The sequence below is a fragment of the Hipposideros armiger genome, unplaced genomic scaffold (assembly GCF_001890085.2).
Source record: "Hipposideros armiger isolate ML-2016 unplaced genomic scaffold, ASM189008v1 scaffold_138, whole genome shotgun sequence".
NCBI classification, from domain to species: Eukaryota; Metazoa; Chordata; class Mammalia; order Chiroptera; family Hipposideridae; genus Hipposideros; species Hipposideros armiger.
In genome coordinates, this window is record NW_017731488.1 from 1,446,568 (window position 1) to 1,458,607 (window position 12,040).

At 41.6% G+C, this 12,040-nt stretch overlaps 1 protein-coding gene across 6 annotated transcripts in view; it reads right to left on the minus strand.

Moving 5' to 3' along the window:
* Positions 1–5,804: 5,804 nt before the first annotated feature.
* Positions 5,805–12,040, minus strand: part of RSRP1 (arginine and serine rich protein 1) — a 20,383-nt gene continuing 14,147 nt past the window's right edge. Inside the window, exons 3-7 of one of the 6 annotated variants that reach the window (XM_019650187.1) lie at positions 9,603–10,239; positions 8,798–9,363; positions 8,064–8,215; positions 6,742–6,819; positions 5,805–6,226 (exon numbers count right to left, since the gene is read on the minus strand). In XM_019650187.1, the coding sequence (XP_019505732.1) occupies positions 6,134–6,226; positions 6,742–6,819; positions 8,064–8,215; positions 8,798–9,305 (831 nt within the window). In that variant the 5' untranslated portion in view covers positions 9,306–9,363; positions 9,603–10,239 and the 3' untranslated portion in view covers positions 5,805–6,133. Of the gene's footprint in view, positions 6,227–6,741; positions 8,216–8,797; positions 9,364–9,602; positions 10,240–12,040 lie in introns of those variants that run through there. The other 5 variants (XM_019650191.1, XM_019650189.1, XR_002124840.1 and 2 more) reach the window with 5 other exon arrangements.

Here is a 12,040-nt window from a genome sequence, read left to right on the forward strand (position 1 = left end):
CAAGCACTATGGGCAGTCTATCTGAAGTGTACCTGGCGTATAAGACGACCCCCCACTTGGAGGCATATTTTTCAGGGCCAAAAAATCGTCTTATACACCGGCAAATACGGTATTTATGGAGCCACCATAGACGGTAGGAGACTGAACCTCTAATGGCATTTTGTAAGTATGCCCAGTCTTTGAAAAAGCAAATATCCCTTGCAAGAAAGTAAAACATTTGGTCAAATTATTATTAAAATATACAGAGGGTGCCAAAAATATATATATACCTTTGGGTTGGCCGAGTGGCACGTTGGTTAAGAGTTGGCTTGAGACGCCAGCTCTGAGCAGCAGGACTCTGGTTTGCCCACATGAGGGCCAATGACGCTGCGCCCTCTACAGCTAAGATGGTCAACAACAGCTCGACCCGGAGCTGGGCTGCCACGGTGAGTCACTGGCAACAGCGTAGGCTGCAGTGAAGTTGCAGTGGGCTGCTGTAAGCTGAGTGGCTGGCAGCTGGCATGAGCTGCCAAAAGCCGCCATGAGCAGCTGTCCAGGGGCCGGTGACTGATCTGCCTCAGCCAGGAAGAGCGTAATGATCACAATACCAACATGGGCCAGTGAAGCGACGTCCTCCACAACTAGACTGAAGAACAAAAGAATAACAATGTGTCTGTTCCCCTTCCCTGATTCCCAGCGCTGTTCCCCTCCCCCAATCCTCCGATAAAATCTTTAGAAAAACAAAATGTATATACCTTTTAAGAAAGGAAAAAACTGTATTAAAATTGTAATATTCAATATATACTGATAACAAAAGATGAATACAAGTCACATTTGACTTCTGCAATTACAAGAAGTGCTCGAAGTGGTTACCATCAGTGTAATTTTAATAGTTTTTTCCTTTCTTAAAATGTATATACATTTTTGGGGGCACCCTCTGTATATAATACAATTTAATAAAAACAAACAAAAAGCCTAATTAGAATTTTAACCTTATTTCAACTGTAACGAAAAAATTAGAACATGTGGTTTGAATTGTAATTATGGGAAATATAGAACAGAAAACCTGAAGTCAGGAGTAGCCCATAAAAGTGTAGGAGATTAACTTTGTGCCATGTTATGTGAATAAAAACATGACTAGGACTGGGATCAGTAAGATGCGCACACCAGGAGGAAGCTCTGATTTAGTGAATAATGGACCGATAAAAATGGTGATATAACTGCTATTCAAGATACATTCAATGTGCTGTGGATAGGGAAATTTTAACTCATACAATTATAAAGTGAGGCAGACCTATATTGCAGATCCTCAAATAATGCTGTCTCGATATACTATTGATGAGGTGCTATAGGAACTTAACTGTTTATGTAATTAGCCTATGGTAAAATTTGTTTCATTACATGTCATTTTGCATAAAGTCACAGAACCTATTGATGACATTGGTGAGGACTTACTAACATGTTACTGTACTGACGTGAAAAGATGCTCATAATATATCTATATAAAGAGAGGTTTGTAGAGGCATAGAAAAAAATCCATACTATTTACATACTATTTACAATGATTGCCTCTGGGGAATAAAAATAGATGTGACAATTTGACTTATTTTTTTAAATAATTTGAAACAAATACACACCCATGCTGCCCACTCTTACCAAAAAAGCAATAACCTGCTATGATTTTGTTCTCCAGGATTTTCAAAGCCTTTAATACCATTGTACTATGGGAAAAGAAGGGAGGGGAGGGAAGGAGTAATAGGGGTAGCTTTCGCAGGTCATATTGACCTGGGTTTAAAGGAAAAATACAATTTCTCCACAGGAGTAAAGCAGCCAGTGCAACTTCGACCAAAAAGAAAAAAAACAAACAAACATGTATCAGTATGATTTGAGGACTACTCTTAAGATGACTGGGTGGATCCTAAAGCCACTAATTCAGTCACTACAGTAATAAGCTCAGTGTAGGAAAGAGCTGGCAGGCATTGAAAATTGGAGCTCAGAAAATTGATAATCTTCAGTTAATAGATGTAGCTAAAGGCAGAGAGTGAAGGAAATTGGCAAGAGCGCTTGTAGAGGGAGAAGTAGGCCAAGGATAGACTCCTATCCTTGGGTGGGCAAAGACAATGAGCCAGTGTACAAAATGGAAGACGTCAAAAAAAGACAAATGCATATAAATCCCTGAATGAAAGAAAATTTTGAGGAGGGACTCCATAGAGAAATAGTGAAAAGCGAGCACTCCTAAATACAAATTTTATTTTACTAGATGAATTTAATATTTTCAGCAAAGAAAACCAAAGGACAGCTGTGGTGAGTTCACCAAGCATGGCTTCTCTAATTAGTTTACACCTTAAGCAAAGCATGACACCTGAACCTACTATCGAGGGCTGTTTTCAAAAATGGTAGCCACCCACCATCTATGACTACTGATCACCTGAAATGTGGCTAGGGCAAATTGGGGTGTGCTTTAAGTGTAAAATACACACTGGATCACACCACCTAGTACACACACACACACACACACACACACACACAAAAGTAAAGTATCACAATATTTCTAATATTAAGTATTGAAATATTTTAGAAATACTGGGGTAAACAAATTCACCTTTTAACGCTTTTTCATGTGGCTCTCATATTTCTACTGGACAGCACTGAATCTAGACTCTTGATACAATTTCTCATCTTGCTGTAGTCAGTCACGTGCTGCATCATATTTCAGTCAATTACAGACTGCATTATGCAAGGGTGGTCCCATAAGGTTATACTGGAGCTGAAAAATTCCTAATTCTTATCACTTAGTGAGGTAGCCATTGTAATGTAGCAAAACACATTATTCAAGTGTTTCTGGTGATACTGGTGTAAACAAGCCTACTCAAGTATATCACAATTATGTACAGCATACTACTTGATAAATGTTACTGGTTTATGTATTTACTATACTTTTTATCTATTTTATAGTATATTCTCATTTATAAAAGTTTGCTGTAAACAGTATGCCATGTTAAGTCCTGTTTACATCCCAATTGCATCATTCTCTTGTGCTTGATTTAATCTTGTTTTATACAGTAACATCTTATACAGGATTGTAGCCTAGGAGTAATAGGCTATACCATAATCTAGGTGTGTAGTAGGCTATACCATCTGAGGGTGTACTGTTTGCAATGCTGAAATCACCTAACTATGCATATCTCAGAACATATCCCTGTAGTTAAGCAGCCCATAACTGTTTTGTCCACAGATTATATAGTAATAGGGTATCATACTAGAGTAATTTTACCCCACTACTATAATGACAGCCAGTCTGGGGGTGTGCAATTTTCTCTTACAAAGCTGAACCAAGGTCAAGCAAGTTACACAAGTATAGGGTTGTGAAAAAAATAAAACTGTATATTTAGGATACTGGGAAGTAAAAAGAAAATGAGCCAAGAGACGAAGAGAAATGAAAAAGGAAATAGGGAAGTCTCAAGCATGTTAATGGGCTGAAGGAGAAACTAATGGTGAAGGCGGCTGAGACGACTGAGAAGAATCACTCTAGAAGTGCATCTCAGAAGTGGCACATATCCATAGCAACTAGCCAAACATCTATAAGAGGGTGTGGTTGAAGTTCGTTACTTTGCTGTTAAGTGGCTATTGAACACAGGTCATAACATAATCAGAGTGGGTACTTTGTTGCTAAGTGAAGGTGGAAAAGACTCTAGTATTGTGTCAATTTAAATTTTTCTTATAAGAAAATCCTTGAGTTCTGCAGCTTTACTTATTATGCTTAATCTGAGTACCAATTAACAAGGTACTCGGGTTAAACCTATTTTGTTACAAATCTTAAATCCAGTCCTGATGTTTCCTGACTTTGGTATATAACCATGCCAGTCTACCAATATTATCAGGTCCCAGAATAAAAATGAACCTAATCATTAAACTTATTCCTTTAGGAGCACACGTTACCCTCCCAATAACTGTTAATCTAAACGTGAAATGGAAATGTTTACCCAGAGCAGCAACCCTTTCTTCCAGGAATTTCCCGTTCAAATCAAGTACTGCTGGCTTTAAGGATAAGAATATGACCAAAGGGCCGGCTGAGTGGCGCAATGGTTAAGAACTGGCTTGGGATGCCAGAGGGCCCCGGTTCGGATCCCACATATGAGGGCCAGTGACACTGCCCTCTACAGCTAAGATGCTTAACAATCAACCTGGAGCTGGGCTGCCGTGAGTCCCTGGCAACGGCGTAGGCTGCAGCCCGTGCAATGGGTTGCCATGGGCTACTGTATGTAGCCAGCAGCCAGTATGAGCGGCCAGCAGCCACAGTGAGCGGCCGTCCAGAAGCCGGCGACTGATCTGCCTCGCCCAGGAAGAGCGCAATGATGGTGCCAACTTGGGCCAGTGAAGCAACGTCCTCCACTAGACTGAAGAACAAAACGACAGCAACTTGTCTGTTCCTCTTCCCCCAATTCCCCAGCACTGTTCCCATCCCAATTCCCCAATAAAAATCTTTAAAACAAAACAAAAAGAGTATGACCAAGGTTATATAAAAACAACAGGAATTATGTCAAAGAATGTACACATCCAAGTCAGTGTACATTTAAATTTTTCATAGGGTCCAATTTTGTTAGGGCAGCTATCCAATAAATATTCTATGACAAAAACTCTTATTTAATCTGTCCTTTCCTGTAAGACAGTCAGTAACCACATGCGGCTAATGTGCATTTGAGAAGTGGCTAATGACTGATACTGAATTTTAAGTAACCACCATGTGGGTAGTTGCTATTTTATTGAAAATGACAGGTCAAATAGCCAACCGCACAGCTTTAGTTAATAGCAATTTATTAAGTCCCACTAGAGGGAGGACCTTCCCAACTTTTAAAAATCCAACTTCATTTTTAACTGCAGCCTGCTTATCTCTTCATCTAATCTCTAGGTGTCCTTTCCTGATTTGTTTTGCCTCTAATATTCTGCCCATCAGTCTCAATAATGTGTTACCCCTGCTTATTGGGAATCTATTTTATTATTTTCTGCATTTAAAAAGGCTATTTTAGATGGTAGTAAAAGAGAATAGGCAAGAAAAACATCAACCCTTTAAAAAAACATATGGTAGTCAAAAAATCCCACTAGGATTTTTCTTGCCTAGGTTTCTAGGAAGACATGTTTTGTTGCTAAGCCCTCACACATAGGCACAATAAGTTCATTAAGCTGGCTGGCATCTTAATATTCAATTTAAACATGTGATCTAGTTAAGTCAAATAACACTTATAGAGAATCTAAATGACTTAAATCTTTCTAGACTTTTGGTGTGCCCACTAATATGTATCAATGGGCAAAAACTACGTAAGTCTAGTCTATAGCTGTCCAGAACTTTGTAGTTAACATTTACAAAATTCTATGTGCTTAAGTTCCTTCCGAGCTACAGCAGCATTAAAGAATTTCAAAATAAAGTTTAAAATTTAGAATGCTTTTAAAGCATTAATAAAAAGAAATGCAACTAAGCCTCACAAATTTTATAGCTCAACAAAGTATTTCCATTTCAACCTCTCGGTAGCCGAGTTTCCTGCCCTGAAGCTCAGTGTAACTCTTCCAGAATACTATGCCCAGTCTTCTCAAATATGAATATCCACATCAACAGGGAATATTAAGATTCAGGTTCTAATTCAGGTCTAGGGTGGGAAGTTGAGATTCAGCATGTCCCACAAACTCCTAGGTAAGTCAGTGAGCCCTGTGCTGTCAGTCTGTGGATTTGGTTGGGATTAGCGAGGCTTTAAACAAGAGGTAAGTCCATATTCTTCTTTGTTAAATAAAGACCCATTATGTAACACAAATAAAGTAAGACTAAAATAATAAAAAAAGTTTATTAACAAATATGTACAACAGTTTAATTACTGTTTGTCTTAGAAATTTCATTTTCTACATAACCAATCGATGTTACACAAAAAATTTACAAGTATATAAACAAGACTCCCACCTGTACATAACCCTCTGGTCCATCTGTGCTATCTCATATCTGCAAGAGAAATCTATTATTTAAATATGAAGTATTTACATCTTTTTTTGGTTGTCTGTAATGCAACAGATTACAATTAAAATTGCTCACAGAAATGGAGTAATGCTAGAAACATAATCTTGCAATAAAGTGCATTTCAGGCAACCTTAGCCATCAGTTTTTTCCTTTTTAAACAGGTTTCCACAGTTCATATGGACTTTTTTTCTGTTCTCTTTTTGGGGATCCTGAAGAGATCTCTTTAGCAGTGGCTTTAGATGATTTCTGAAAGACAACAAATTAAGTCAGCTTCCCAGACACAATGTACATACTTACTTTTTACAAAATGTTAAATAATTCCATTTAAGATTGAAAGTTAGACACCAACCAAATGCAAAGTGTGAACCTCACTTGTAACTTGATTCAATCCAACTATTAAGCCAAGAAACTACCAGGTAAAATCACAGACATGCAGAGCATATCACAATAGTGAGGTGTTAGAACAGTTTGAGATTTTATTTTTTTAAGCCCTTAGAGCTGATTTTAAAATATTCTGATGATGGGATATTGGGATTTTCTAACAATTTAAAAAGCATAAGGGGACTAAAATATAGAAGGAGCCTATGACACCGGTCACTTCTGAAAGTGGCACAAAAAAAGAAAATATTCTCTTTATAAAGTGGTTTGGTAGGCCCCCAATTATCACCAAAAAGACAAAAACGAGCCAACAAAAATAAAAGCCCACATAATGTATACATGTTCAAAGTCCAATTTTTTAGTCAATGCTTAGATATACTTACATTAGAGCTAAAAGCTATGCTTTTTTGCTGGGAAGACTTCTGAGTTTTAGTTCCATCTTCTGTTAGCTTTTCCAACAGCTAGACAGGTTAAGAGAAAATTTGTTTTTTTAAAAGTCATACCTTTGGTTTACAGTACTGTATGTATACAAAGCAGCCCAATTATATATTTGGTTGTACAGACACAAATCAAGTTGGAGCTAACCATATAGTCAACTGTCTAAACATTGTACTCTGTTGAGCACAAAATTGGCATAATAGGCCTGATTAAGACACTCTTCCCCATAAAGGAGTCTTCTATTCCCCAATACAGTTAAAGTAACTGACAATAAAGTCATACTAGATAATACCTAGTTTCAAAGAACTAAGGCATTTGCCAATCGGGCACCTAATCATCTGAAAAAAACCTGAACTAAGATCTTATTTGTCTACTACTAATACATAAGCATACCCACATCTGGGTCTGAATAATAAGTTCATCTAGACATCTTCCCTGTTTTAACTGATTCTACCAATTCCTAACCACCTTAAACCTTTAAAGCTATGGATTTTATGCTTTGGGTTCACATAACTTTAAAAGCACAGTGCAATTTGCCAGTGCACATCCGGCACATTTCTGGAGAATTACGATAAACTTATCTGCAAGTGAAGCAGGCCTCTTCTTCTGTAATCTCTCAAAACATCTGGAATATATTGCATTTATTATGAAAGGGACATCTATATCACAGATGCCCCATCATTACAAAGTGTATTTTTGTTTAAAAATTGTCTTATCCAAATAGTACCTAACCCAAATTCTAGCATGCACATGGATCTACCAACAAAAACTAAGCTTTCAGTGTGTGAACATAAACTTCAAATTAGTTCAACCTCTGATGCTTATGCCCATGTATCAATTACCAACAGATTTTCTGGAGATCAATGTCTGGAGACCACATTCATGATTTCTATAAGACAGAAATAAAGCAGATAAACTATACTGTATGTTGAGTACAGAATTTGAGGGAATAAAATGCTGCGAATGTTACAGGTAGATACTCTGTATAGTTAGGAAATTTTGATAACTACACAAAAATGGCCAAATACCAGCTATAATCATGAAAGTAATTAATACTGCGTCAACCGAAAATCAATTTCATTAATCTCCCATTTTTATGGGAGAGACCATATCTAGTACCATCAGATCTGATATATTGGTTTTAAAAAATCACATTTGGCTAGCCTTTCTAAGTAGTAGTCTAAGGTAAATCAAATAAAAATGGCTAATCAGATCTTTCTGGCAGTAGCTTCCTAAGATTCTGTCTGGATAATCCTTGAATACTTACCTCAAACTTTGCACCATTATTTGTTACAGCTGTTCCACGGTTTGTTTCTTTAGATAGGAAAACACTTCTGAGACTAGGCGGCAATTCCAAGTTGGTTGTTCCTAAGGCTTTTGCTGCATTGGCTTTTGCTATTTCTAACAGCTCCATTCGATCTACAAAAGAAACACAAGGTAGTCATTAATCCTGTACTCTCTCTCCAAGAGGACTCAGGAGCACAAAATAAGCTTTTTTATTTAGAATAGCAAAAGAAAGATGTTTACCCTTCTTTCTGTTCCTCGACCTTAACCAGTATATGTCATTTGTTTTAAAATACTGAAACGATACCAGTTTTAGAAATGCAGTATTAGTTCTTTTTAAAACGAGTGTTTTGATACTACACTTCCTGTTCAATAGTCATCTTAGCCGAAGTTTAAGGCAGGTAAACAAGTCACTAACATTTAGCAGACTCCAGTAAGAACTGCCAGCCACCAGGAGAAAAAGTTACCTCCACCCTGAGCCATCTAACACCTACCTACAGCTTAATCCCAAAGGGGGAAGAATGTTTTAACTAGATTTAAGTCTCCCCTTCCCCCCCCCCAAAAAAAAAACCATGGGAATCTCAGGCACCAAAGAAAATACAAATATTGTTAATTGCACAGCAACTCTGGTTCCCCAGCTTGCTCGTACTATCGCCACAAGTATAAAAAGGTGCCAAAGGAGAAGTTACCTGCGCCTCTCAGCCCCCAACGACCCACCTTTTTCACTTAAGCGAAACGGCGTTGGGCTCCGCGACCTCGTCCTGGATCTCCCCCGCCAACTCCCGTGCTCCTCCGGGTACACCGTGCGACCAAAGCCGTAGTAGCGTCGCCCCCGCGTTATCGCATAGGCGCTTCGGTACGATGACCGTCCCCGAGAGCGGGACCGGCTGCGGGATCGGCCTGGCGAGGGAGACCGGTAGTGTCTCCTGGAGGAAGCGGAGTGCCTCTCCCAGTACCCGCGGCGGCTGCGGGATCGCGACCGGCTCCGCGAGTACGACCGCGAGTAGCGCCGGTACTTCCTCTGGTGGCGCCTTCGGGAACGAGACCTGGACCTGCGCCGGGGCCGGCTCCGACTCCTGGACGACCACTGGCTGGAGACGCTGGAGCTGGACCGCGAGCTTCTCGAGTGGCTCCGGGTCACCGAGGACAGCCGACTGGACCGGCCAGACGTCGACCGGGCCTCCTGCGGTGAACCCGGCCACATGTCGTTCACGTAGTTAGACATCTAGGCCCGAGGTGTGAAGCTTCCTTGTTTCTGAGGATGCTTCCGGAACACACTGTTCCTAAGAACAAACAAGTGGGGGAGGAGCGTGAGGTTCCGGAAGTGAGACGCGCGGGAGAGGGGGGAGGGGGAGCCCGGAGAAAGGAACGAGCCTCGCCAATTCCTAGTGCTGCCGACACCAGACGCTGACTATCCCACCCCGCCACCGGCCCTCCTTTGTTCGCCACACAGGGCCCCGCACTTTTCCTGCCACCCACGCTGAGGTTTCCGCGGGTCCGACCCCGTCACCACAAAATTTACCACAGGTCGCCGACTCCTCACTTAGGACGGAGAGAAAGGCCCAACGGACGCCTTCCTTTCACAGCAAAGGACGAAGAGAGGCTTTTCGCAGCTGCTCTCCAGCAGCAAAACCACAAGCGACACCTCCGACGTCCGGACGCGAAATGAGCAGGGCGTCGGCTGACGCATCGAAACTACCAGAAGCTGACGTACGGAGTATGCGCAGAAACGTTGGTGCAATGGGCGTGGCCTCCTTCTCGCCCAACCGCTGCCCTTCCTTCTCTCTCCTCCGCCCCGCCCCCGGCCTCGCGCTAAGGCCGCCACGATGCGCATGCGCGATCGAGCTGATGGGGGGCGGGGGTGGGGCCGGCGGATGGTGCTGCTCCATCCGGTTATCTGGCGGCCTGTGGTGGTTTTGTTTTCTTGGATCTGAAGAGTGAGGAGACCCTGCGCAGAGTGACACCGGGATCCAGAATTCTGCCGGGCTAATGATGACTGGGTCGTTGCTTCCACCTTCTGGGAAGCTGCAGATTGGGCTGCAGACTGCCTCCCTGGGCGTTTCCCGGCCACTTCCTCCTAACCTGTGTCAGGCTAGCTGCCAGGGGACCTGGGGGCGACTGCTTCCGGATCCGCCCCTCTCCCGGGTGTCACAGGATTCCTGAAAATGCAATATTAATTTAGAAAAGCTTTTTACTTTAGTGTTTTGTCTAGTCAATGTAAGATAGGTGAGGACAGAATGCAAAGACACCTTTAGATGACCTTTAATCAAGTGGGGGGGGGGTCAGTGATGTCTGAGATATCATTCCGAGTTCAATCTGCTTGGTGTTGGGGATTAAACAACAGTGACTATTTCCAAGGATTTACAAACAGGATACATTCCAAACATACGTGTTGCTAATAAAGCATGACAATTCCCTTGAAATAACTTTTCATTGAATGAACTAACCATCTGTAGGGAGAGTTAGTCATTACGTTGCAATCAAGGGTGGCATTTTTACAAAAGCCACTTTATTTGGAGATACAAACTAATTTTTCTCTTGTTCACCTTCACGCCCACATTCCCAAAAATACACAGAAGTGGAGAGAATAAAATACCTTATCATAGAATCCACCCACCCATGTGATCAGTCTTGCTTGGCACTGTCCACAGTATCATTCACTTCTCTTGAGAAAAACATCATGATGGAAATAGTTAAGTGAAGAAATGTTTCTTTAGAAGCATTTTTCTAAGTGCTATCACAAGTAAACGGAGAAGACAGTGCCCATCTGCCAGGAATTTTTGCTGAAAGTTCTCATGAAGCTGTGTGAGTGGACAGAAAAAGTGAGTTTCCGGTTTGACAAGTGTAAAAATGGTGTGTTAGGGGAAATAATGTGAAATTGTATAAGATAATTCAATCTTGAGCTCTTGGTTATGAATAAGGAAAGAGTGGCAGGAGTCTCTGTAGATAGTTTATAGTATGAGTCAAATATGTGCCTCAAATAAGGTGAGTAGAAAAACCCTGGATGTTAACAGTAAGAATATTGAAAACACATCAGGAAACATTATTTTGCTTTTGTGCAGAACACTGGTGTTTTTTGTCTCTAGAATACAAGCAATCTACTTGAGTGAAAGGTCTGCAAGGGTGCTGGCCGAGTGGCGCGTTGGTTAAAAGTTGGCTTGGGAGCGCCAGCTCTGAGCATCAGGACCCCGGTTCAGATCCCACATGGGCCAGTGACACTGCGCCCTCTACAGCTAAGATGATGAACAACAGCTCAACCTGGATGGAGCTGGGCTGCTGTGAGTTGCAGGCTACCGCGTGGGCTGCAGTGGGGCTGGCCAGCAGCAGGCGGGCGCCTTCGTGAGCCACCGTGAATAGTCGTCCAATAGCTGGTGAGCTATCTGCCTCACCAGGGAAGAGCGCAATGATCACAATACCAACATGGGCCAGTGAAACGACAGCTTCCACAACTACACTGAAGAACAAAAGCACAGCAACTTGTCTATTCCCCTACCCCAATACCCCAATAACATCTTTAAAAAAAAAAGTCTGCAAGGGATGTTGGGATGTCAGTGCAGCGAGCCCTTGTTTTTCTAAACAATACAGTCTTCTCTGAGCATCTATCCACTTGCCTGATTCGAAACCCAATTTCAGTTACCATTAAAGCACCTTGCACAGAATTTGTAGGCTAATTTAGGCAGAAATGACATCTTTACAATACCACATCTTCCCATCCAAGAATGTGACACTTTAAGTTTTTTTATGTCCTTTACTATGGTAGACAAATTTATGGCCCCCAAAGGTGTCCACACCCTAATTCCCAGAACCTGAGATTATGCTACCTTAAAAAACAGAAGGAGGGCCGACCGAGTGGCGCGTTGGTTAGGAGCTGGCTTGGGACGCCAGAGGGCCCCGGTTTGGATCCCACATATGAGGGCCAGTGACACTGCCCTCTACAGCTAAGATGCTGAACAACAGCTC